Genomic DNA, 26,697 nt, shown 5'->3' on the forward strand with positions numbered 1-26,697 from the left:
CCCAGAGTCTCTTGACATTTTATATATTTCTAATTTATCGGTCAATGCGAGCCAGTTGCAAATATTAAAATCTCGTAAGATCTCGCGTTTATAATTAGTTGAAGTCTCGTCTTCTATGAACTTGCTCCACTGTGCACTGAAGTAGTCTCAATTCAGCTGAGGAGGCAAAAGGAAAAATGAAACGAAAATGGCAAAGGAAATGAACCAAGAAAAATTACAATTCTCAACTTGTTGTTGTTGTTGGGGCAACTGCGAGTGGGGCTGGAATTGAGTCTTGCTACGCGGCGTCGGCGACGTCGACGCCATTTTGTATGCAGGTGATTTGGCAAACGGCAAAGCTGCCACAGTGTGAGTGTGCAAGTGTCTGTGTATCTGTGTGTGTGTGCGTGTGTGTGTGTAATTTTTATCTGGCAACTTTTATCATTTTTTATTTTTACACACATTTCGTTTGCCTTTGCACCAGCAAAATCTCATAAAGCGCGTCAAGGTAAACGGTAAACGAAAGACGGGCAGCGGGCAGCGGGCAACGGGTGTAGATACACCTACACAGCCACACACACACACACATGCTAGCACAGAAGTGAAAGAAAAATTGCGTTCAACTTTGAATGAGTTTTCACGCAGCAGCCAAAGAAATGAACTAAAGATGCGGCACACAAACGAAACGACTCTCTCAAGGCTGAAGGGCAGAGCCCAAGACCACGACCAAGACCAAGACCAAGCTCTGGCCCTGGCCCTGGCCCAGCCCGCCACACGAGACCCATCAACGGCAACAAAAACTGCTATTGTCATCGTTGTTTTTGTTGCAGCAACACAATTACACAACAGTTAAAGGTGGCATACAGAGCTGTACGTACATAAGTACACAATATATATGTTCGCCTCCAACTTGCCACACAAAATATGCTACGATAGAAGGAGCTCAAGAAAGTAGAAGTATAAGAGTGTGGCAAGTCCTCATGAAATGCTTCTATTGCCGCTAATGCTAACAGTAGTTGACAGATGTCCCCTGGACCCACTCGGAACTGCAGTCTGCTCTCAGTTAAAGCCCTTCTCAGTTCTGCTTAACTATTATCTGATGATTTTTCACAGGTTTTGATTGAATTTTTAAAGCTTGAACATTCACTCAGTGTGAAGACAGAATAAAGGAGTGAAATCAAAGCAAGAAAGTCGTTCTGCAAGTGCTTTTGTCTTACGACTTGCTATCTGTTTGGCAAGAGTGTTTAAAGTATTTGATCGAGCAGGGTCTACGGGGTAGTTGAAAGATAAGACTATGCGACCAGTTTAGGCAGCGAAACCTGTAGCAGGCCTTAGCTAACAATGCGCCAATCGTATTCTATTGCCAGTTGTTTTCTCTGTCTACTTTTTCTTCTAATGCCAACCCCCAATCAGCCCCGAGGCTTAACGAAATGGATGTTGGGCGGGTGGCCGTGTGGTTGGGGTTGACTGCGGCCTATGGAAGCCATATCAAGCGGCGGGCAGTCAAAGCAAATTTAGCTGCGTTGCCAGTAGCTATGACCAGGGACCAGCAGTAGCCCCTATTCCGGCTATCTGACGGTCTGCTGAACAGCTCCACGGCCTCACGTCAAGCTTGGCCAGGAATTGTCAATGAGCTTTGACTCAGGTAGCTGCCACAGCAACTGCCACAGCAACTGCCACAGCGTGCCATCAAATGTCTTCAAAGACTTTTCCTTCATTGGGGCGCAAGCAGCACAACAGCAACAACAACAGCAACAGCAACAGCAACAGCAACAGCAACAGCAACAGCAACAATAAAGCTGGCAACCATTTTGAGCGACTGTTGACTCGTCCTGCCGCTCTACTCGTGCTCGACTTGTTCCATCTATCTGTCCGTTCATCCGTCCGCCTGTTTATGCCTGAATCACTTTTGTAACTTTTGCCGAACCAAAAAGAAGGGCAAGGAGTGGGAGAGCGGGCAAGAAAACTCATTCTGAAATCATTTTTGGAAAATCGCCTACGGCTGTGTTTTGTTAAAAACTGAAAAACGAACTGAAATACACCCGAGCGCGCTGGGGCGTCGCGGGGGCGTGGCTGGCAGCATCTTCCTTGTTTAACTTTTACTCAAGTGTATATATATATATTTTTTTGTAACTGTGCTAAAGGAAACCCAATGCCGAACTTGAATATGCCCTAGACAAGGTGAGCTGCCAGAGATCAAATGGAAATAGAAGACTTCTGCTGACTTCTCTGCTGATCCAAAGGATATAAGCTGAGCGCTCAGTTGGCAATGCCATTGCAACCCTTTATGAGCATTAAAAGCTATGTTTTATTAACTGAAGTGAGATTGAGAGCTCAGCTAGATAGCTTTGGCAGCTGGAAGCTTGACAAGTGGGCAGGGCCATTCAACTGCTGCCTGCAGAGTTACTTGGTTAGGGGAAGAGAGAGTAGAGCGTAGAGAGAAGCGAGCAGAGATCTTAGAATAATAAGAAAAACGTAGAAAATGTTAACATTTCGCCATGGTCTTGGCAAAAGTTTTGACTGCCTTTTCACTCTTTCAGTTCAGTAGCTCCTTTCGCTACTCCCCCGTCCCGGAATGGAAAATTTGCATGAAATAATGATGACGATGATGCTGCTGGTGACGATAATGATGATGGTGATGATGATGACGTTCTAAAAGCAATTGCCACAGCAGGCTAATCGAAAACGATACAGATGCATTTCGTTGGCCACATATGGCACATCCTGGAACGAAAGCGAAAACAACAAGAATGGGAAATGAAATCAAAGTAATGTGATATATAGCCGATTGTCTCTGTAATTAGATGATCCCCAAATCAGCCGCTAATTTTTCCGCAATTTGCTTAGTAATGCAATCTAAATACAAACAAAATAGTGCCCAGCGAGGGTTGATGGGAGGGTTGAAAGCGATGCGGTGCGAGGCGAGGCGAGCAGAGATCGACGGGCCGTGAAATACACACTCCAAACTCAATGGCATATGTACACACACGCACACACACACACACAGTCAGACGTATATGGCCTGGAGTGTTGCACATGTCCCTCTGCGGCAAAACAAACACGAGCCATGTCAAAGCCATCCAAGCGATGTCAGCGGCGCATCTCTCAGATCCCAGCGGGAATTCTGCCCGAAAATCACAGCATGTACCAAAGCCAAAAAACGGGGCTGGGGAATGTCCTTCGTTCTGCGTCGTTCGTCCTTCGTCCTTACTCTGCACTCAGTCGCCGCAGCAATCGCAATCGCAATCGTTGTCGTTGCCGTTGTCGTTGTCGTTGTCGTTGCCGTTGTCGTTGTCGTTGTCGTCGGCGTTGTCGTGTCTGGTGTTTGGCTTTAAGCTGGTGGGGTTGACCTGTGCCCGGAGACCCTTTGCCGTGCCATCAAGGGGCCCACATGCCGAGCACGCCGGTTCTTGTCTTTAATTTTCAGCGCATTTGGCTTTTATAACGTGATTATCAGACGATTTGATTTGGCGCTAAATGCAATTGCCAAATGCCAAAGTCAACGACGGAAGCCATAGAGACGCACCCATAGCAGGCGACGCAGCCAGTCCGAAATATAGACAAGTGCCAATGGGGTGTTGTCCCATCTGAGATACGTCCAGACACGAAGCATTTGACCGCAGCCAGGCAGTATATTGATTTCTTGATAGCCAATCTTTGGCATTTCTAATTGATAAACTACGTTAAGCCAGTCGACAGAGACTTTTGTGTTGCTTTAAGCTCTTCGCGTAGATTTCAGAGTGACATCTACATTCACTTCTGAGCTACATTCGAGCTAATTGTTTTTCCCTATCTATGTAGTCCTAGCGGGAGTAACTTTATTGAAGTTTTCCTATATCCCATGGCTTAAAATGTATTTTAAAGTGAACAAGCTCAGCTTCAGCCTTCGAACTCGCATTTATTATAATTTCTAAGACGGATTTCTCAGCCCAACTCTACCAAAGTCAATATAATCCTTTTTCATATGCAAATTCATATTTGTTAAAGTCAAAAAGAAGTTTTCATATAAACAAAAATCAACTGCAACACGCACACACACACACACACACACATACTCATGTGTAAGTGCTGCAGAGTTAATGTCGATAGAGCAGCCTGTTGCCAATAGGGCTCTCCACTATCTACGGGCGACACCATTAACACAGCTGCTGTGACAACACACTTCAGATGCAGTGCATGGAACACGGAACACGAACCACGGACCAAGCAGCACGGCCCGTGGCCCACTCCGGACAAGCGAATCAGCAAATAAACGCACACAGAATGCGGATGCGGATGCGAATGCGAATAGGGATTGTAAATGTGAATGTGGATGTGAATGTGAATGTGAATGTAAATGCGAATGTGAATGCGACTGTGAATGGGAATGCGAATGCACCCGTCGAGACCTTCGGTCAGTTGTTTAGTGGCTGCTGCTGCCGCTGCCAGGACGGCTTGGAACAGAAACAAGTGGGCTCGACGGGGCTGTTGTTGTGGAAGTTGACAGGCAGCAAACAGTGTGAGCGAAGGCCGTCAAGCGGAGGAAGGGCAGCTTCGACACATGTTGCAATCTGTAGAGCGAGTGCGAATGCGGGTCTATCAGCCTAGACATGGAGACCATAGAGATGCAAGCAATAACAATTTTGTTGTTGCTGTTGCTGCTGCTGTTGTTGTGGCTCGGCTCGACTTTGGCTCAATCAAAAACTCATCATTGCCATTGTTTGGCGCTGAAAGGCAATTTGATTGATCTTTTCAGCGCGAGACGGCCAAAGAGCCGCCAAGACGCAAACCCCGTCGCGCCATTGATCGAGAGCGCTGCATGGGGGCGCGACAGCAACATCTACAGCAGCAACTCTTGATGATCCGGCAACTAATTTTTCTTGCCCCGCAACGCTTTGCGTAACGTTTTTTCATAACAGATGCTAACTGGTCGACCAGGTCTTTGGGCACGGCACCCGGGGGAGTTGCTTTAGCTGTAACAGTTGCAGTAGCCAACCCAGAAACAACAACAGCAACAACAACAGCAGCAGCAGCAGCAGCTCAACAACAACACCTTGCTGGCTGCCACACAGGTCATCTATATGTATCTATATCTTTGGCACTCAATCTCCAATGCCAGGCGAGGCGCACATAAATATGTAAAGCAGACAGCAACAGCAAACAGCCAAAACATTCAAAAGCAGAAGAAAAAATGCAAATCACTGAAGCTCAAAAGCCCAACGAGACGCCAAAAAAAAAAAAAAAAGAAAGAAAAAGAGAAGAAAACCCAGCGCTGGGCGTTGGGCTGACTCGGCGAGAGATTGGACTGGATTGGATTGGATTGGCTTGCCGTGGCTTGGTGCTGGGTGGGGTCTGGGGCTTGAGTGGGGCTGGGGACTGTTTGTGGCACGCAGCGACGCGTCGCTTTGCCGGGTGGTTGGCAGCAAAGTCAAGCCAGGCAAAAGTATTACAATAATTATGATAATCTATGCCATAAAAAAAGCACCACCCAAAAACTCAAATCGACACCAACAGCAACAGCAACAAAGCCCATTTGTGGCTCGCCCACACACACACACTAACTCAGGACTTAAGCTGTGGCAAGAGCAAGATATGCAGGGAATTAGCATACTTTAAGCTACCGCAAGGCAAACGTGGCACAGTGTTTGAGACCTGCCACGCAGTCCACAAAAATTGTCCAAGTTTTCAATATTTGCATATATATATATGTTTATATATATATATATATAAATATATATAAATATATATATATATATATATATATATATACATGCATAATTAGTGAATCCACTATCGTATTTGATACATTGCCCAAAATTCTGTCTGGCAACGAGAGAACTACGAGTTCATAGCTTCTAGAGCTATACTATAGCATTATAGTATTATATTCAGCTGTTGAATTTGTCAGAGATGCCAACAATCTTCGAAGAACTATCTAAGCACAGCAATAGAAGCTCAAGCAGAGTAGCAAATCATCCAAATTATTTGGCTTTATTATTTGTCCTCTTGTTGACATCAGACAATCTTTTTAAGGCAATCTCACACAAGAAAATAAAAATAAAAATATAAGTTGAACTAAATGTAAATATATTAATATAAAAAATAAATTTTACTTATTTTAATTTTATTTATATTTCCTAATTTATTCATATTAAATAAAATAAATAATAAAAAAAGTTTTAAATTAAAATAAAGCTACGCTTAAAAGCAATACTAAATTGAAATCAATAAAAAAGCATAAATTAAATTTTAGAGAAATAATGATATCAATATTAAAAAAATATTATACTACATTTAAATTAAAAATTTAAAAAATAATAATTAGTATTAGAAATATAATATTAATTTAAATAAAGAAAAATATAATTTAAATATAAATAAATTGATATACACATAAAAAAAAGGAATAATTTAAAATAAAATAATATTATTGAGATAATATGCACATATTAAAATAAAATATATACATTTATTTTTATAAAATATTATTAAATAAATATTATATATTGCAAAATATAATGTAAATATATTAAAATACAATATTTAATTTATTATTATTTTAATTTATTTAAAGTTTGCTTTATTATTATTTGTTATATTTTATAGCAATATGAATAAATGACTCAACTAAATAAATGCCCATGTTCAACATAATTTATTATTGTTTATCTGAGTCCTTAAAATATCATATGTAAAGATAGAAATATAATCCTTGTCGGCTAATGGAATGTTAACCATTTTTACACATTTAAATACGAAAGCAAAGCAAGATAATACAAGAAGGTAAGGGGAAAGCGAGGCTGCAACTTTCTCCTGACTTTAAGTCACTTGCAGCTTATCAGCTAATATGTCCTGGCTATCCTTGTCCCGTCGAGGTAGTTGGATCTTGAAACGATTTGCTAGTTGGGCCATTGCTGCCACTAATCCTGTTTGGATAACTTTGGCTGGACTAGAAACTGGTGCATCTAGGCATCAAGAGCAGGTGTCCATTAAAGGTAACTGTTACTTTTAATGCGGCTGTTGTGTTAATGTTGCTGTTGTTCTTGCTGCCTATTACTGACTGCTGCTGACGACTATTGACTGTCCGTTGGCTATTGGGCTTGAGTGTGGGTGAGTGTGTGCTGTGTGCTTTGTGGGGGTATCTGTAGCTTCAGCTGCAGTTTTGGAACATTGTGTGTTTGATTTTTATCTGTGTACGTGGCGTCGCATGGCGTAGCCATTCCGTAACGTCAGCTGGACGCGAGACCAGTTACTTTGACCGCCCACACACGCAGGCCAGCAGAGATAGAGAGAGAGAAAGGGAAAGAGAGAGAGAGAGACAGTGTGGCAGCAATGGCCACGACCCTGGCCATCGGTGCGCTCCACTGATCCAACTGGCCACATCGACATATCGACAACAACATTGTCCCCGGAGTGCGAATGCGAGTTGGCAACGTTGGCAGTTTCCAGTGCGATGACGCCTACATATCCTTGTGGCCTGCCAGTGTTGTTGTCAACATTGTTGTTGTTGCTGCTGCTGCTGTTGCTGTTGCTGTTGTTGTCGACAGCCCATCAAAATCAGGCAACTGCGCTGCCAATGCTAGCGTGTGGCAGCCGTTCCCTCAGCGCTCGTATTTCGTTTACAATTTGACCCTTGAAAGGCACACAGACAACAACAAACAGCCGAACACCCACACACGCAGCCAAGCGAGAGTTGCTTAGTAAGTTTATGGCCTCTCGACTCGGCAATATAGGGCTAAGCCTTGTTTCTATACAAATATGTAGTAAGTCCATCCAAGATCCATTAAAAATCATCAAAAGTTGCCAAGCAAAATCGACTAAATATTTCTAGAAAACTATGTAATATTGGACTCCTAGCAGGATATTGAGTAAGGATGAGGATAGCTTAGTACAGCTATATTGCTTTAGATGAGCACTTAGTTTTCGACCATGGCATATTCATAAGCCGAGCAACTATGCGCAATCTAAATTGCTTGATAAAGCTTACAAAATAATAGATGAATATAGGGCAAAGCGAAAGTAAAATCAAATCTATGCAAAACTTTAGGAGGGAACCTCGCGAGCAAAGCCTGAAACCTGACAATGGCAATGGCTGGGAAGCGGCAGGCGAGGAGGGGGCAGCGCCGTGTGGAGGTGGATGGCAAAGTGTGAGTTGGACGACAGGTTGTTTCTGTATGGGTTTGGCAGCAAAGCCATTGCTATCCAATGGCTCCAGCAGCGGGCTCCAATTCTCCATTTGCTGCCGTGGGTAGTTTTGATAAAACGTTTCAATGGCTGAGCACATAACAGTTGACTGGCTGCCTGCGCCGTGTCTCTCACTCTTTGTGTGGGTGTGTGAGCGTGTGTATGTCTGTGTGTCTGTGTGTGTGTGTGACAAAGACCATAAACTCCAAAAAAGCTCGACATACAACCAGGACAAACGTTGTTCCTGCTGTTGGCCCGATTCGCCTGCTCCAGCTACAGCTACAGCTGCTGCTGTTGACGATGCGACGCTGACTGGCATTTTGAGGGTGGCAGCGGTGATAAAAAGTTGTGCTTGTTGTAATAACAACAGCTCTCGATGCTCTGGCAACGACAACAACAACAATAGCAACAACAACAACAGCAGCAGCAGCAGCAGCAGCAACAACAATGACAAAGGCAAAGGCAATGCCAACTCCCAAGCCGCATATACAAACATGCTCAAGTTTTTTGCCTCTGTGTGTGTGACTGTGTGTGGTTGGGGCAACCTGGGCTGGCATTGTGGGGCGTGGCATTGATAGAGCGAGGGTTGGAGGCAACAAGATTGGGAGCTGTACGAGCCGGCTCAATGAGGCTATTTGGAACACAACGATTTCGCGTCGTTGTTGCTGCTGATGTTGATGACGATGATGATTACACGTTCACGATGAAGACTGTGTCTATGTGTGTGTATGTGTGTGTGTGTGTGTAGTTGTAGTTGGGCTGCAGATATTCATCGAAAGCAAAATGACAGCCTAGAGACACATTCAACAGCAATAGCAACAGCAACAGCAACAGCAACAGCAACAGCAACAGCAACAGCTCCAGAGCCAAGATAAGAAATGAATGACAGGCTAAGGAAGATGAAGAAGAAGAAGATGCCGCACAAAGCACAAAACCAGGAGCCACAAATACGAGCATGGAACCGAGGCTGAAGCTGAGGCTGGAGACGCACTCCTGGCAGTTCCATTATGCTGCTGGCATATCAGTCAGTGTCAGTGTGAATGCGAAATTGCTTTGCTTTTACGATGGCTCGTCGAGTGCTCGTTGGCTCGTTGGGTCGTTCGCTCGTTGGCTCGTTGGCTCGTTGGCTCGTTGGCTCGTTCGGCTTGTTGTTGTCATTTCGTGGCACGGCAAAGGTACATAAAAGTAATGGCTAATGGATATTATGTACCCAGAACGTTCCGTACTCTAAGGTAAGCACAGCTAGTACACCCAGCCCCTAGGACCTCCTCTTATAAATCACACACAGACGCATTTTTCAGTGCCCCATTGGGAGACGTGCGATGATGGAAATCTCGCCAAATTTCTCTGTGCCAAATAGTTACAGCAAAATAATCATAATAATAATAATAATAATATAAGCAAAATGTGCGCCCAGCTTAGCACGTGGCACAAGATTTCCAACTTGAGACTACGAAATTTGATGATGCCTGAGAAGCCCATTTGAGCTAGTAACTACCTTAGTTTAGATTAAGTCAGCTCTGCATTAAAGTTAACTAACGCCTCCCAAGCAGAGCTCTGGCAACGCCAGACTATGTCTAGCAGAGCAAAGGTCAAGCTGAAGCCAAAGGAAAGCGTTTCTATCGCACATCTAGCTCTATGTAAATAACGCCTGAAATTCATTAAAATATTTAAGCAAACTGCCAGAGATGATTTCTCGATATCGTTCCTATATACCATATAAAATCTAAGAGCATGAATCGAATCGTAAGCCAGCCCAGCAACGAGAGGAGCTGCACAACAAATACAAGCAATGGCGTTTCAGTCACGTACCACAAGGAAGAAAGAATAAACGTATTCAAACAACGTTGAGGCGACCCCAAAGCAACAACAACAACAACAACGACAACAGCTACAAGAGCAGCCACAATTTCTTACGGCAAAAATGTCGGCCGGATATCAACAAAATATAGTTACACCCCGCTTAACATGCTTAGTGTGTGTGTGTGTGTGTGTATTTTTTGGGGCGTTGCATGTCAAGAGTGTGTGGCACGAAGAGAGAATTGGCCGTATTGGTGGTTGCCACGCTTTGGCGGCCATAAACCCAGTCCCAGCAACCGCCCCACTCCCAGCCCAGATCTCAGCAGCCCCTCAAACAGTCAGAAACTGTAAGGCCGTGGGCCTATCAGTCTATCTTTATATCTGCCACACACACACACACACGCACACACGAACGCACAGCACAGAGACCTCAATGAGTCCATATATATCAGTGTTCTATCTATGGCTCTGAGCTTCAGTCCCTTGCACCGTGGTCAAAAACGCATTAAAACTGAATGAGTCTGGGCAAAAACAAGAATTTATCTTCGAAAAGTCCCTGCGAATCCATCAATTTTTATATTTCAAGCATCAAGCATAGCAATACGAAGCTGAGCTCATGCCTATTTCGTACCACTGTGCCATTTCAGTGGCAGGCCAGGCCAGGCTCGATAAGGCGCCCATCGACAAAGGCGACACCCAAAGCTCATTTGTTACGCTACCCGAGAGATGGCTCTGGCGCTGGCTTTGGGCTTTGGGCTTTGGACTTGGGGTTTGGGGCTTGGGGTTCGGGTTCGATTTCAGTTTCGAGTCTGGGACAACGCCTTACACAGCAGCAGCAGCAGCAGCAGCAAATATTTTTGCTTCTATTTGTAATCCTCGGTGCTGAATTTTGTTACCTTTGGCTCAGGCACTGGCTCTGCTCGAGTAATAACTTTATGCTAAAGTCGTCAACCAAAATCGGACTCAAACAAGCATAAAACTTTGCCAGCTGTGTGCGTGTGTATGTGTGTGTGTGTGTGTGTGTGTGTGTGCCAACCCTCGAGATAGCTTGGCCGGATAGTCAGGCAGTCAGCCAAGCGACGTTTCATGTCTGGCTCTGTCTGTAGTTATATCAGTGCCGTCATCATCGATATAAACTCTTGACTGACTGTGCGACTGACGAGCGGACCAACTGACAGACAAACAGACACACACAGAGAAGACGGAGGCGACGCAGGCAGCGGAGGCAGCGGGGAAACGGAGGCGATGGCTGGTTAGATAGTCGCCCCATTTGCCATTCCCGGCTGGCAGCGCGCCTTGACTCGGCCTGAGCGCTCATTCATCCATTCATTCATGCCAGCCAGTCAGCCAGCCAGCCAGCCAGCAAACCGATACACCGCAGTAATCGGTATCTGTGTGTGTGTGTGTGTGTGTGTAGCATTTGTGTGACTTACTGCATAACAGTCGACAGCAATACCGAGGGCAGGAGGGTGTTGGGGGTGAAGGCGAATGTGGGCGGGGTGCAATACAGGAACCCACCATGCGTATACGTAATCTGGTATTAGATTACTGATCCATGTCAAATCTTTAGCTTAGGTCCCGGTCCAAGCCCACGTCTCTCAGCAAGCGCGTCGTTTTGATTGATACGAAATAAACTGAACTCCAGCTTCAGATCCAACTGAATTCCAGTTGGCAGCTGTGAAGGCGACTGCCTTCGAGCTGGTGTCGACACAGCTCTGGACACATTTAGCAGCCTCTCTCACTCACTCCCTCTATCCCTCTCTCTCTCTCTCTTCCTTACCCACTCCTTTTCACTACTCTGTTTCATCCTGTTCCTTACGCGCTGCTGATTTTATGCGCATCGCTTCCGCATCACAAGGCAGCCAAGTCCAAGTTCCAAGCTGATGGGCACAAATGCTGCCCCACCTGCCACTGCCGCTGCCACTGCCACCTCACCTCGCCTCCCACCCATTAACAAAAAAAAAGGTAAGAGAATCGAATGCATTACTTATAAAATTAAGCAGTGGCAAACGTACAAAACAGACAGAAGCCCAAAATCAAATCGAAGGTAACACAAGCTGAGGTGGCGGGGTGTGCGTGGTGGCTTGTGGTGTGGCTGAACAGGTGAATTATTAGACAGCGGGACGGTGGCTACAAGCCAAACTGCCAACTGCCAACTGGCAACTGGCAACTGGAAATGCCAGTTGATTGAACTTTTTGTAGAGCGTTCGTCAACGCTGTGGATGTTGGCCATAGTTGAATGAGAACTAGGTGGCACTTGGTCTAGGATTTACTGAAATGCCAAAAAAAGACCAGATAAAGCAGCAAGAGTGCGAGGCAGAGAAGGAGGAAACAAAAAGCAATCTCGCACTCTGATGCTCTTACATTGAACTGCATTGCATGGCATGCAAATTGCGCTCGAGGACAGCGCAGTCAAAGATTGGCAGCTCGATAATCGAAGCGTTTGTTCACATCAAATGCTCTGGAAGATCAACATCAATGTAATACTCAACGTGGCGACGGCTTTAAGCTATAGCTTAAACAGCTTGCCAATGGCTTGCCGTTGACAAACGCAAAGATATGCCGAAAACACTATGAAATAGCTCAGAAATTTGATGCAAAACTTTTCCCTCTCAGCGCTGGCAAGCTAAACGGGGCTTAGACACAGCTAACAGTTCTACTCGAATTCTGGAGAGTTGTGGCATGGAGAAGCAGTTAACCTAGCGCCAGTGGAGTTGATGCACTGAAGAAAGGTTCTATATACAGTTGAAGTCTTTTTAGTTTTCCGACTAAGGGTTAAGATCTGCAAGTCGTACGAGTTCCGAGAAAGTTTGAATTTATTGATCTTTGTGTGGAAAAATAACTATTGATGTTTGGCACACGGAAGTATCAAAAACTCAGCTCAAGACAAACCAGTATAAACTATATCTAAGGCTCACATTCTTCTATATATATATATTGATATCTTGCAGTAAACTAGAACTGCTTGACATGGAAAACCCTTCGCCTCAGCTGCTTTTGACTCCTCTGCGGTTTCGGTCTTATGAACGCGGAAGTATCAAGGATTCAGGCCAAGTCTTAGGACAATCGGCCCACATCACTATCACGAATTCAGTTTAAGACAAAACCATTCTAAAGTTCATAGTTATCTTCATGTGACTAGGTATTACAATTGAGCTGCAGTCCCAAGGCTCTATTTGCTTAACCTAAGCGACTCTGTCAGTTGTTCACATTTGGTTATATCAATAGACACGTTTGGGAATTATGTCTCCGCTCAAGCAACTGTAGCCAACCTCCGCTTCTCCCCCAATCAACCTAGTATCATTAATAATGCACAGTTTACCTTAAGAGGATTTTCAACGCCTCCCCAAGATAATAAGTAAGGACACAGAAACGCTGCACGCCCGCTCGCCCCAACTCCCCTTAAAGAGCCCCCCTCCTCCTTGTGAATCCCCCACGCATTAAAAGCAAATATGAATTTATACGTGGGAATATGATGTGTTGTTGCTGTAGTCGTTGATGTTGCTGTTGTTGCTGTTGCTGCTGTTGCTGTTGTTGTTGTTGTATCGGTGAGTCCACAGCACGCCCTAATTTTTGGGCTTATTATTAACCAGCTCGCTTGGCTCTGGTTATTCGCTTGTCCTCGTTTTTGTGCTGCTTTGTGTGTCGCCGCCTTTGACGGAGGCGTGGTGTACCAAGCTGGCAGGCCGGCGGGTCGGCGGGCTGGCGGAGGGCGTGGTCCCAGTTAACGGCAACAACATCTGTGAAGATGCTGCCAAACGCCGAAACGCCAGCATAATTATAATAATCATTTCATAATCATATTTTATTTTAGTTGTATGGCCCGCCCGCTGCTCGACCCCCTCCCGCCGCCTGGCCAGCGCCGCCCCTGGGTTGTCCCAGCAGGTTTCTACGCCTGCTTCTTTTTGTTGTTGCTCTCGTCCTGCCTCCTTAATATGTGTGTATTTCTGTTTCTGCTCGTTTTTTTCTCTTTTTTGAAACAGTTGCCAAAAACGCAGAAGGAGTAACTTGGCGTCGGAGTAGAAGCGGCGCACAGTTCCTGGGCAGGGATGGACGACGACTGGAAGGTCTGGCCGAGGTCTGGAGTGCGACAGATGTGTTTCTCATTCGATTTTTAATATGCGGCCAATCTAACTGTAATTGGTTTGTTATTGTCTCCCGGCTACGTAGCATGCGGAGCTGCCAAACCTCAGGAGACTTTTTCTGCATCGCTTCCCGAGGGGTCGCTGCTCCCTCACCCTCAGAGCATCGCTCGCTCCCTCTCACTTTCTCTAGCTGCTGCTGCCGCTGCCGCTGCCGCTGCTGCTGCTGCTCGCCTGCTGTGGTAAATATCTATCGTTTATTGTTATTGCTCTTGTTCGCTCTATTGTTTTCATTGTTCGTCCTTCGTACTCCGTGCTGGCCGACCTGTCGCCTGCTTCTCCTGCTTCTCGCCTGCCTCTGCCTGTTAAATTTATGAAAAATGTTGTTCACACTTTCCTTTCGCAACATTCATGTGCAGCCAAGCGCCCGGGGTTAGGGCCCAACCTGAAGGGTGCGCTGGGCCATGCCAGCGCTCGCCTGCTGCCTTTGTTGCTGCTAATGTTGGTGTACCAAATGGGTGACATGCTTGCACATGTTGTGTACTCCACCTGCTCGTCGTGCTGCTCTCGTCCTGCTCGTCCCTCGCCCCTCGCCCTCTCGTGACCCGAAAGAAACCAGCACAAGCATCATCAACTTTTGGAGCGTTTGGTCTACGATTTTAATAGGATCAAAGATTTTGCTCGGCATTGAGCAACCCAAAAGGAGACAAACAGACCGACGCTCGGACGGACAGACAGAAAGTTGTTACAGTTTTAGTTACAAGTGCTGCCCATTTGGGCCTAAGGCATTGTGGCCAAGCGATGCAGCGTTGGTTAACGCCTTCCACAGTAATTTGCTTTTTCGTTTCATATCTAAGCTTAAGAGGACCATATCTGATTATAGTGTGACCATATAATATCGATTACTTGAAACCAACTTGACTGAAACAATTAAATCCATACGGAAGGACGGACACACAGAGGGACAGACAGACAGGCAGAGGAAGAGCAGGACGTACGGACAGACAGGCAGCCAGACGCACGGAACTAGATCGACTTAGCTTGCCCCTCTGATCAAGATATACTTAAAAAGATCTGCCACGCCTTCTTCTGGCTGTTTCGCACCTTGTTCAATGGGTTCAAGGTATAAAGACATGAGATAAATTTTATGCCGAATGAACTGAATCTGAGTCGAAAAAACTTAGCGCACAATTATACAAAAAATGCCATAAAATATGTATATATATAGCAGAAGTGGCTTAAATATTGGCAAGGGATAGTTTGAGTATCCAATTACAAAATCGAAATAAATTTTTTAACACGAGATTCCAATCAAACGAATGTGCAGAAAACACATTCAACAGTCGTTGAAATGATATGAATTTAATATATATATCTATTTATATATATTTATATATATATATCTATTTATATATATTTATATATATATATCTATTTATATATAAATATATATATTTAGAAACAGAATCATGCTATATTGTATACAAATATTAATTCTTACAAACATTCAAAGCTCTGCCCAGTTGTAGAAGTTTCCTTTTTTCATTTTGCAGTTTCAAGCCATGGAGAGTTAAAGATGGGACTTCTTCTAGTATATCAAATTGTAGTCACTCAATTCTTATTACTATATGTTAGGGCTGGGACCGCAACGAGAAACTTATATGGCGTAACGAATGCCGAAAGCCCGGCGAAAGGGTCAAATGCGTGCGGGCGTAGGGCGGGGGCATAGGCCTGCGCGGATGGGACTTCTCGTCTAGCGGTTTTTGTGGGTGTGCGCTTTATGTGCGCTTAAGCCTCGTCTCGGGACACATCTGATATCAGATTTGTCGCCGTGTCACTGTCGCTATCGCCAGCGCTATCGCTACTGAGTTATCCGACTGAGCAGCCGCCCCCATGCCATGCCGTTCCATCTAACCTAACCAGAGCCTGTGCCCAGGGTCTCTTCATTCTAAACGATTGATGGCAGCAGGCAGCAGGCAACAGTTCCTGACAGAATCCACACATATACGCAGCATCATTCCCCCCGCCCCCTTCCCTGTGCCCCACCTTCCTTTATTCTTGCCACGCTTTGGTGAGGAAATGATAAATTGCGCATTTGGGAGTTTTAAAGGTCAATTTAGGGGTTAGTCTGTGCCTGTGCCTGAGCCTTTGCCTGTCCTGCTTACAAGCTGAGTGACAGGCAGGCCCAGCTAAGGCCACGGAGCAGGGGTACAAAGTGTTCCGGGGCAGGGCGCAGGGGTAGAGACAGAGGCAGAGGGTTTGATCATCTCTCTGCATATGCAGAGAAAAGGGGCACTTGCGCAGCCCATAAACAGCGACACTTCAAAGTTAACTCGCACAATAAAAAATACTTGTACGATTTCACACAGACACACACACATACGCACACACACACACATACTCACACGCACACATTTGCAGCACATTCGTAACAGTTTATAAAAAAGCAGCGAAAAGTGCGCTTAGCTTTCGGGTTTTTTGGTGCGCATAGCGGAGACTGAAAAGGGGTTGCACTTGAGCACCACTGCACCACTGCACCGCTGAGCTGGAACATTTGCTTATAGGATTTGCCAGCGCCTGTTGACTTCTAGTTGGCATTTAAATTAATGGCCTCGGCGACTGCTGCGCGACTCAAATTTCTGCAGGTTCCTCAACGATGGCTGCTAGAGCTAGAGTGGTGCGAGCTGACCCACTAGACAAATCAGCTAAGCTTAGTTAAGAGTCGCAAAACCAATCAAATTGAGCAGAGAGAAGCATCAGAGTTTCTGAGGCCACAGCAAATCAAAAACTGTGCTGAGCTCTTGTCTTTAGCTGCCGATGATAAGGATATTGCATGAGCTGAGTATCGAGTATTGAGTATAGAGTATAGAATATTATACTATATTATATGGTATTATTATATTTTATATTATATGATATTGCCATACTAGAGGCATATCAATATCAAACTCTTCTCTCTATACAGACAGGCAGGCGAACATGCCTACTTTAGGGGGTCTGCCATGCCTTCTTCCGCCTCTTCAACACATCTTGAAAAAGCTCTAAGCAGCTGAAAGATTACGAAGGTATTGTTATCAGAGAACTGCATAGTGTACTATATTTATACATAACTCCAGTCGAGTCCGCTCGACTAGCAAATACCCTGAGGCCTGCAAGTAGGCGATATTGCAATCCTTCTACGATTCTTTTCTACAGACATTGCAAACGAAACATGCACACAGCGTGGGATGATGACATTCATATCTGTATTTTTGCCAAGGCTCAAGTCTCTAGTATTTAAAAAAGGTTTATTTTCGAAAATTTTAGTGAAAGAGGAGCAGGTATTCCAACAGCAATATTCAAAAAGTCTGCGTATTCATAACAGGAACAGAGTACAGAGTAAGCCTGAAGCTCCTAACATGGACGATATTCAAGCTACGCTTAAAAAACAAAGTCAATCGATTTTTATCGGAATAAGTTATCATTTTTATCGGAATGCTCATCATGTTTTCGATAAGCTCGTACAGCGTAAGGCACGCATGAGTAAACAATTTAAATGTCAAGTCTCTAGCTTTTGTGAATAACGAGATCGCTGCGTTCACACGGACAGACGGACACTTGGACAGATGGACAAACATGGTTCAATTTAGCTTGTGCTGATCGTACATATATATGCTTTAAGGGGTCTGCCCTACCACCTTCTGCCTGTTACATACATTTTCACAAAGTCGGCCTATTCAATGGGTTCAGAGCATAGCCAAAGATAGTCTGAAGACTAAAGTAGGTAAAAGTTGAGCTGCATTCAAATTCGAAGCCATCGGGAATAAGTCAAAAGGAATTCTTCTTGAAATGCTTTTGGCATTCATTACGGTTATCATTTTTATTATTTAGTATTCGCTCAGCTTTGGTTTCTCCTGCTCTTCTATACATAGAGATATATTCGATTTAGCTCTGGGTGAGAAACTGTCCAGGACTTTCTCAGGGTTGGGAGGGGCAGGGGGAGGTGTGTCCGGGCAATGGGACTGTCGCATTTCATTTAAAAATTCTCATGTCAAAAGCACACGATTAACGCGTGTCGTGGGCGGTGAAGCGGCGAATTAAGATATTTACGTTAACAAAACCATCGATTCAGAGACTGAGGCTGAGGCTGAGGCTGAGCTGTGCAGTCGTAGGCTGCGTCTGTAGTTGACGCTGCCTTGCCCGCCTCGCTCTCGTTCTGTTGGGCTGTCCGGCTGTCCCTTTTAGCCGGCGGCATATCAAGATAACGGAACGTCAGAGTGTCGCTCGAGCAACCCAATTCCTGTTGCCGTAACCTGGTCTTTGACATCTCGCAGCAATTGTCAAAGTTGCGCTTATCGCAGCAGCCCAGCAGCCGGAAGGAGAGAGCGGGGCTCGAAGCGGGGACAGCAGCGGCTGCTGGTGGCACGTGCGGTCACGTGTCGAACTGTTTTACACGTGCAGCAACGACGCCGCTGCTGTCCGATATGCTGTGTCACGGCTGCGAGTGCGGATGCGGATGTGGGCGTGGCCGTTGCCGTTGCCGTTGCCATCGCTTGCTCATTCCACAAGCTCCTGCTGCACACCTCAGTCCCCAGCAGCGGACAAGTGGCAAAGGTGCAAAATCCATTTGCAAGCTAATTGCACGCTGACTAACAAATTTGACTGAGAGAGTCGGCTCTCTCTCCCTCCCTCTCTTTCTCCCTGTGTGGCCATAAAAACATATGACAACATTTTGATGAAACGCATTCGCCGCAGCAAATGATGCAGCAAACCGTTTGCCGTGTTGACACTCACCCGGAGAGAGTAGGGGTTGATCTGGGTCGGGATTGGGCTTGGGACTGCCTAATCGGACTTGTCATGCGGTCGTCAAAACAAGCGGCGCACTCAGCCCAGGGGTTCGCCCCACCCAATTCCAAAAATCAAAATACAAAAGGAATACAAAAACAAATTCAAACCAAAAATCCACGCATCAAAATCTTTTTTTCTCTTTTTCTTTTTTTTTTTAACTAGCTTCAATTGGGTTTGTAATTCGAAACTGGGCGCGACAGGGTGGCTGAGGTGGGTTGAGGTGGCTTGACTGGCTGCTGATGAGTTGGCCTCAGTGCCCCTCCCCCTCCCCTTCTCCATCCCCTTCCCCTTGCTTCTCTCGCTTCTGTGTCAACAACGCGCGCGTCTCCTGTTCATCGAGTGCTGTTCGCATGTCAACAACAGATAGATAATGTCAAGATCAAGGCTTTTGCACTAATAATACAGTTATAACTTTTCAACTTGAAGGATGACAGACGCCCACAGAGCGAGATTCAGGTTCAGATTGAGCAAATCAAATTTCTTAAGCCAAAGGAACACCAAATTAAAAATAATGGTATTCCAGAGAAACTATTGCATTCCTAATAATAAAAATTAATAAAGCTAAGTTTACTTTTAAAATTTAATGGAAGCATTAAATTTATATGAACTTCTATTATAATCGAAGCTAAGATTCTCTTGCAGCGCCCTCTATTGGCGTAAAGCATAAGCAACTAATTCGAATATCGTAAGGCCAATAAAGGTTTATGTCCTCGCTAATGTGAACAGTTAACAGTCCACTGACAGCTGCTAACATTTAACAGTTCATTGACAGCTGTGCTAATTCTAACAGTCCTCTGCTAGTGCTAACACTTAACAAGCCACCGATAGCTGTGCTAAACATATTAAATTTAATTTAATGCATCTGTTAGATTCTAATATATTCAACTTCACACACACATTCTGTAACATTTACATAATATTAATATTTTTCCCACAATTCCCTACACAATACACAGCTGTTTATTTTTGCCTCTAGAAAACGATATATTTATGGCCTAACTTGAGTACTCTACTTCTTGCGCTCATATTTAAACTTATAGACGGGCGCGCTGTCCTTGGTGCCGCGCTTCTCTTTTTTGGGCTTAAGTAGGCGTGGCCGTTTGAGGGCGTGCTTCATTTCCAGTTTCTCTTGGACAATGGTTAGTTCGCGTACGCGCTGCTCGCGCTTCTTTAACTCACTCAATAGCTGTTGTCTGTGGGTTCTGGTGGCCGTGTCCTATACGAATTGGAGCATTTATATATAATGAAGACGCCTATAGTGTGCCTTAGAGAAGCTACTCACTGCGCTTTCGCTTGCCTCCAGGCGCTCTCCAAGCGTGGCGGCTGTCGCTGGCTGTGGGTCACCCTGCTCATTGAAGGTATAGTGCATGTTCTGGTTAGCTTTGCCGTCCACATCAACGAGCGTGGCGCGTAGCCGCTCCAGCTTGCGGCGTTCCACGGTGACTTTCATTATGACGTACTTGAGATCCTGGGTCTGCATGAGCGCTAGTTGTTCGGACGTATGTTCGTCCTTTTCCTCTTTTTCATGGTGCACATCGTCTGTGAGCTTGGAGTTGATCATGTGATGGTAGAACTCATCCGGATTCTTGTTTAATGCCCTCTTGTGGAGCAACTTCAATGTTTTCTCCTTGCGGTGGGCATCATTTGAACGCTTCTTGTAGTCCTTTTTCTTCTCGAGCAGGCCGAGATGCTGGCGGGCCTCAGGCTGGTGGCGCTCGCGATGCACCTTTTGATTGCTCTTCGATGCCTTTTTCCACGACGACATTATGTTCTTTTGCCAGAAACGCTAGCAAACAATTGTTTATTAAAAAAACGTGTAGCCCTCAGCAGAAACTCAAAATTGCGTTAACAGAAATTGCAGCGCATAAATGCGTTTTATGGTATATACTTATCGATAAGTAAAAGGTCGTCAGCTGTTCTGCACCCATATTTTTTGTTTGTTGCTAGTTTACATCTACCAGCTGTTAGTAGCGGCAAGCGATTAGCACGAAACGCGTTTTATGTTTATTACCTATCGATAACTCATACTGACACCTGTTGTGTGTGTTATAGGTTCACTACATAAACGGATTTTGTAATTCCTTTTCTTACTCGCCTATTCTTTTGTAAATTAAATTTATTGGCAGAAGCTCAACAGTGAGCAGGAATGATGACATAAATAGACTTTTTCTAATATATTTATATCGATAATTGGAATAACAGCATATGTTATTGGTGGAGTTGTCTGCTAAGCAGAGGAGCTGAACTCTGCGCACTTAACAGTGCAGTGAATCGCACGTGCATTTAAACTGACCAAAGAGGGACCAGCGATTTGAATAATCAAGCTTTAGTTCAAGTTATTCCGGCACTTTCAATTGCAGAAAAATGGTGAAGAAGAAAATAGATAATCGCATACGTGTTATGATTGAGAATGGCGTCAAGCTAGGCCATCGCACCATGTTTATCATCATTGGAGACAAGGCCCGCGATCAAGTGCCTATTCTTTACGACATTCTCATCAAATCTACCGTGAAGGCTCGTCCGACTGTGCTATGGTGCTACAAAAACAAAGACGAGGCCATTTCCAAGTAAGTAACAGTTCAATTCTTATTTTATGTCCATTTCTTATCCCTGCCATTTAACGTTTTAGTCATGGCAAGAAACGTGCAAAGAAAATCGCTCATGGTAAAGTGGACGTGAATGAGGTGGATCTATTCGATGCTTTCCGCGTAGCAACCACAATACACGGCCGCTACTACTCCGAAACACATGCCATACTGGGACGCACATATGGCGTTTGTGTACTGCAGGATTTCGAGGCACTCACACCCAATTTGCTAGCGCGGACGGTGGAGACCGTCGAGGGCGGCGGCTTGATCATATTACTGCTGAAGACGATGCAGTCACTCAAGCAACTTTACACCATGGGCATGGATGTGCATAAACGTTTCCGCACTGAGGCCCATCAAACAGTCACCTGCCGGTTCAACGAGCGCCTGATCCTGTCCCTTGCTGACTGCAAACGTTGCCTGGTGGTCAACGATGATCTAACTGTGCTGCCGCTCAGTTCTAAGACTATTAATGTCCAACCGGTGAATGTGAGAATAGAAATTATTGAAATTCGCACAGAAAACTTTATATTAATTTTTATTCCTACATAGCCGGCAGACATTGTCAAGTCAGAGGATGATAACAACTTAAAAGAGCTGCAGCAGAGTCTTTTGAATGTTCAGCCCGCTAGCGCACTGGTGAGTCTCTGCAAGACCTACGACCAGGGTCATGCAGTTGCCCAGTTCATTGACGCGCTGGTCGATAAGCAGCTGAAGCCTCCAATGTCACTGACCGCCGCTCGTGGACGCGGCAAATCTGCTGCCATGGGTTTGGCCATAGCAGCAGCCGTTTCATTTGGGTATGTGAATGTGTATGTTACCTCGCCACATCCAGAGAACTTGATTACGCTCTTTGAGTTCGTACTCAAGGGCTTCGATGCCTTGGAGTACCAGGAACATGCGGACTATACCATCATACGCAGCACCAATGCGGACTTCAAAAAGGCCATCATACGCATCAACATCACGCGCAACAGCCGCCAGACCATACAGTATATAGCGCCTAACGATACGCATCTGTTGAATGCCGCCGATCTGCTGCTGATCGATGAGGCCGCTGCAATACCCTTGCCGCTGGTCAAGAAGATGATGGGGCCCTACTTGATATTCATGGCCAGCACAATCAATGGCTACGAAGGCACGGGACGCTCGCTTAGCTTGAAGCTAATCGCCCAAATACAGAAGGACAACAATGCACGTCCGCCGCTTACGCTAAGCGAATCGATCCGTTATAAGTGCAACGATGACATCGAACGATGGCTTATCAACCTGCTCTGTCTGGACACCAGCAATGTGGCGGTCGTTAGCTCTGGCTGTCCGCTGCCTGTGCTTTGCGAGCTTTACTACATCAATCGCGATGCTTTATTCTCGTACCACAAAGCCGCGGAGACTTTCTTGAACCGCTTGATGTCCATCTACGTGTCGTCTCACTACAAGAACACTCCCAACGATCTGCAGATGATGAGCGATGCGCCCGCCCATCACTTGTTCTGTATGTTGGCCCCAGTGCAGCGCATGGATCAACTTCCGGAGATTCTAGTGGTCATTCAGGTGGCACTCGAGGGACAAATCTCGTCACAGAGCATAAGCGAGTCCTTGGGGCGCGGTAAGAAGGCCGCTGGCGATTTGATACCCTGGAACGTGGCGGAACAGTACGGAGATCGTGATTTTCCTAAGCTTTCCGGCGTACGCATCGTCCGCGTTGCTACGCATCCCAACTACCAGCGCATGGGCTACGGACGAAGGGCAATCGCATTATTAAAAGACTACTACGAAGGCTGCTTTACGAATGTGGATGACAAGCCTGCGAGTAATGACAAAGGTGAGTCGATGTTAATTGTCTAATCTCAAGCTAAAGTTTTGCTGTGCTCTCTAGTTGGTATCGAGGAGGTCGAGGAAGAGGAGCTGAGCCTACTTAAAGAGCAGATTCGTCCACGCAAACATATTCCCACACTGCTCGAACGTCTGCACGAGCGCTTACCGGAGCGCATTGATTATATTGGCACCTCATATGGCCTGACCTCGGAGCTGCTTAAGTTCTGGAAGAACGTCGGCTTTGTGCCAGTTTACCTTAGCCAGAAAGCCAACGAGCTGACCGGTGAGCACAGCTGCATCATGCTGCACACACTGAAGCGAGCTCCTAGCAGCTGGCTGCCTCTTTATTACCACGATTTCCGCCGGCGTGTTCTCAAGCTGATGGCCAAGACGTTCCGCGAGTTTGAAACTAAATTGTGCCTAGCGCTCCTCAAGAACAAATCTGTGGATGACTCTGGCACAACGATTGCCACGCTAGACAAGCCCACGCTGGACGTCTACTTTCTGCCGCACGATCTGCAGCGCCTAGAGAGCTATGCGCGCCAACAGTCCGAGTTCCGGCTGATCATCGATCTGCTATCCGATATTGCCCAACTATATTTCCAGGGTCGCGTCGAAGGGCTCCAGCTGGACCTGGTGCAACAGAGCGTGCTGTTGGGCCTAGGCGTGCAAGGCAAGTCTGTCGACCAGATAGCCGCCGAGGTTAATATGCCGGGTAACCAGTTGCTTGCCAAGTTTTTTGACGCCATGAAGAAGTGCAATCAGTGCTTCCGCACGGTGCTCGAGGAGCACATCGAGGGCGGCATGTTGCAGGAGTCTCAGCTGCCTCGTGGCGAGGAGCTGCAACCGCTGTCGCTATCCATTGACCAAGAGTTGGAAAAGACAGCGCAAAAGCTGAACAAGCAGCAGCGCAAGGAACTAAAGCGCCTGAAGGCCGAGGCGACATTCAATGAATACCAAATCAAGGGTAGCGAGGATGACTGGTCCAAGGCGCTGGAAAGCAATGGCAAGGACGCGACTGTTGGCGCTGGCAGCGGTCTACTTTCGGTGAAGAGGTAAGGTAGCTATCACCTAGAAAGGGATAGCGAGAACATGGACTGCTCTCGCTCGCTCTATCTCTCTCTGTCTTGTGCATAAACATAATTTTTTTTATATCACCCACAGCGGCATCAAGCGCATGGATGCGATCGTAGAGCCTGATTCGAATTTGGGTCCACCGCAGACGAAAAAGAGTAAAAAGAATCCCAAGTTAAAAAAAGGCGCGGGCAAGTCGCTCATCTAGTGGGCACAATTGGGGTAGATCTATATTTATAAGCTTTCTTCAATAAAAAAATTATGGAGAGTTGACGTTAACTAAATCTTGATGGTGTCATTGTTGGCCTTGGCAGCAGCAGCTGCCGCCTTCCGACGATCGCGCAGATCCTGGAAGCTAACGCCGGCCTCTTTGTGTGTGCTGCGTGGGAAACGCTTCACCTTGGAGCGTTTGCGTGTGACAGCCACCGTTGTGGGTAGCATGTTACGCTTCTGCAGCAGTTTGAAGCGGTCTGTCAGCAGATTACTCTCGGTTTTCACGTTGCGCAGATTGCCTGCCAGATCCTCGGGCATATTCACATCCAGATCGGGCTCCTCGAACTTGTGCCGGCCCAACCGTTTTGTCTCGAACTTCTTGCGCTCTGCTGCCGCTTTGCGGCGTTTCTTTAACTCGTTCAGCTCCTCAGCCTCTTCCTTCACTTCGGCGCGTATGGATTTAATTCTACAAATAAAGTCAATTTTAGATCTGTGCATGCTATGTATTTGCTCTCCTTGTTTCTTACCTAATTAGATCTGCGGTTTGTTTCTTGAGCGCTTTCTTGGCCTCATGCAGGCGCTGTAGCTCCTTTTGCTTGAGCTCCTTGTTACGTGCCTGTTTGCTCTTCTTCTTGTTCTCGACGGGCGCATTGACTGTGGAATAATTGTTGTCTGTCGGCTTTAGATCAGCCTCCTCCTCTGACTCTGGCTCGCCCTCCTCCTTGATGCCCTCGCTCATTTCTTTCAGACGGCGCCTATCGCGCTCCTCAGGTGTCACCTTGCTAAACATGGTGGTTGTGACGCGCTTGAGGTGCTGTTCCTTCTTGATGATGGATTCCTCACGGTCCACAACTTGCTCAATTAGGCTCTGGTGCGCCTCCAGCGAGGGATTGTAGCTCATGCCAGGATGCGGCGCCTCAAACTTTCTGTAAGTGATAAATAACACGTTACTATTAAGCTGAGTTTTGTTTCGGATTTGCACTTACTTGGCCTTGGTTGTCTTGTGCCGCAGGCTGGCATGCGTTTTGACCACCTTGCGGCCGATGTTTCCAGCAACGTGCACGGCCAAATCGCGACTTATCCAGCCCTTCTCATCCTTGAGGCCAGGTATTTTGTCCCTGAAGTCTACCTCCTCCCAAATATCCTTGTCAATTGTAGGCGCCTTCTTGCCACTATGTCTCTCCGCTAGCTTCTTATCCAGTTTCTCGTAATAGAGACCGCGATCCTTGTTCGCCTGTCGATGTCTTGCCTTGGTTGGACTACACACCTCCAGCTCTATGTTGCGCCCGTTTTTCTTCTGCCTCACATGGTTTCTGCAGCAATTAATCAATTTCAGAAATTGAGCTATGTAGTGTTGGGGTAGTGCACTTACCGCTTTGCAATGGGATCCTGCACCTTGGATGTGTTCTCCAGTGCCTGATGGGTACGCATGGGCTTTAGGGCATTCAATTTGCGTTTCTGCTTAATAGTAAGCTGGCTGGGCGCAGTCTTTAGCGGCGAGGCATCCACCACGAACAGATCCTCATTCTGCTTGTCTGTGAAGGTGCTGCAATCAAGCGAGGCGGCGTTAACGTTAACTCGTGGTGCGAATTGTTTACCATTTGCTTTGGCTTACCCGATGCGCTCTTCTTGGCGTTGATCCTCTAGAAATTGTTCGACATCTTGTATATCTGTTTTGCGCCAAGCGGATTTGTTTTTCTTCGAAATGCGCTTCCTCTTGGTAACGGGGTCCTGCGCAGCCATGGCGCAAACAATTTCAAGTAATTCGTACCGCAACGAAAACAAAACTTCAATCCCAACACGTGCAATCCTATGACGATGCACAGCACTAGTGGTGAACTGAACGTGCCTAGCGTATTTACCAACACTGAAACTAGCAGTGAATGTTGTCAATCAGCTGTTTGGTGAGCCACACACGTTACAATTTCAAACGCAGCAAACGACTACAACTGAATTTTCTGTAAATCACAATAAACTGCAAATATTTGTACGTAATTGAATATTAAATGTCACCAAGCTGAACACTTATGCAAAAAAAATTAAATATCAGGAATTTACGTCTTTCAATGCTTGCGTTACAGCTGATTGTAACATGACCCACACACGATGCAATGATAAATCAGCTGCATGCAAAGCACAAGCAAGTGAATGCACTT

At 45.9% G+C, this 26,697-nt stretch overlaps 3 protein-coding genes across 3 annotated transcripts; 1 reads left to right on the forward strand and 2 right to left on the reverse strand.

Moving 5' to 3' along the window:
* Positions 1-19,821: 19,821 nt before the first annotated feature.
* Positions 19,822-20,734, reverse strand: LOC111603163 (probable U3 small nucleolar RNA-associated protein 11). The gene is made up of 2 exons (XM_023320641.2): positions 20,134-20,734; positions 19,822-20,067 (listed from the first exon to the last, which is right to left on the reverse strand). The coding sequence occupies exons 1-2, from the start codon at positions 20,614-20,616 to the stop codon at positions 19,861-19,863; spliced, it is 690 nt and encodes a 229-aa protein (XP_023176409.2). The 5' UTR covers positions 20,617-20,734; the 3' UTR covers positions 19,822-19,860.
* A 264-nt stretch (positions 20,735-20,998) lies between these two features.
* On the forward strand, positions 20,999-24,582 carry LOC111603152 (RNA cytidine acetyltransferase). The gene is made up of 5 exons (XM_023320629.2): positions 20,999-21,418; positions 21,481-21,928; positions 21,992-23,261; positions 23,316-24,309; positions 24,419-24,582. The coding sequence occupies exons 1-5, from the start codon at positions 21,216-21,218 to the stop codon at positions 24,534-24,536; spliced, it is 3,033 nt and encodes a 1,010-aa protein (XP_023176397.2). The 5' UTR covers positions 20,999-21,215; the 3' UTR covers positions 24,537-24,582.
* On the reverse strand, positions 24,540-26,384 carry LOC111603153 (ribosome biogenesis protein NOP53). Its single transcript, XM_023320630.2, has 5 exons — positions 26,157-26,384; positions 25,914-26,087; positions 25,528-25,854; positions 25,069-25,467; positions 24,540-25,007 (listed from the first exon to the last, which is right to left on the reverse strand). Exons 1-5 carry the CDS (start codon positions 26,282-26,284, stop codon positions 24,608-24,610), a joined length of 1,428 nt encoding a protein of 475 aa, XP_023176398.1. The 5' UTR covers positions 26,285-26,384; the 3' UTR covers positions 24,540-24,607.
* Between the last annotated feature and the right edge of the window lie 313 nt (positions 26,385-26,697).

The sequence above is a fragment of the Drosophila hydei genome, unplaced genomic scaffold (assembly GCF_003285905.1).
Source record: "Drosophila hydei strain 15085-1641.00,03,60 unplaced genomic scaffold, DhydRS2 tig00000211-arrow-pilon, whole genome shotgun sequence".
Taxonomy (NCBI): domain Eukaryota; kingdom Metazoa; phylum Arthropoda; class Insecta; order Diptera; family Drosophilidae; genus Drosophila; species Drosophila hydei.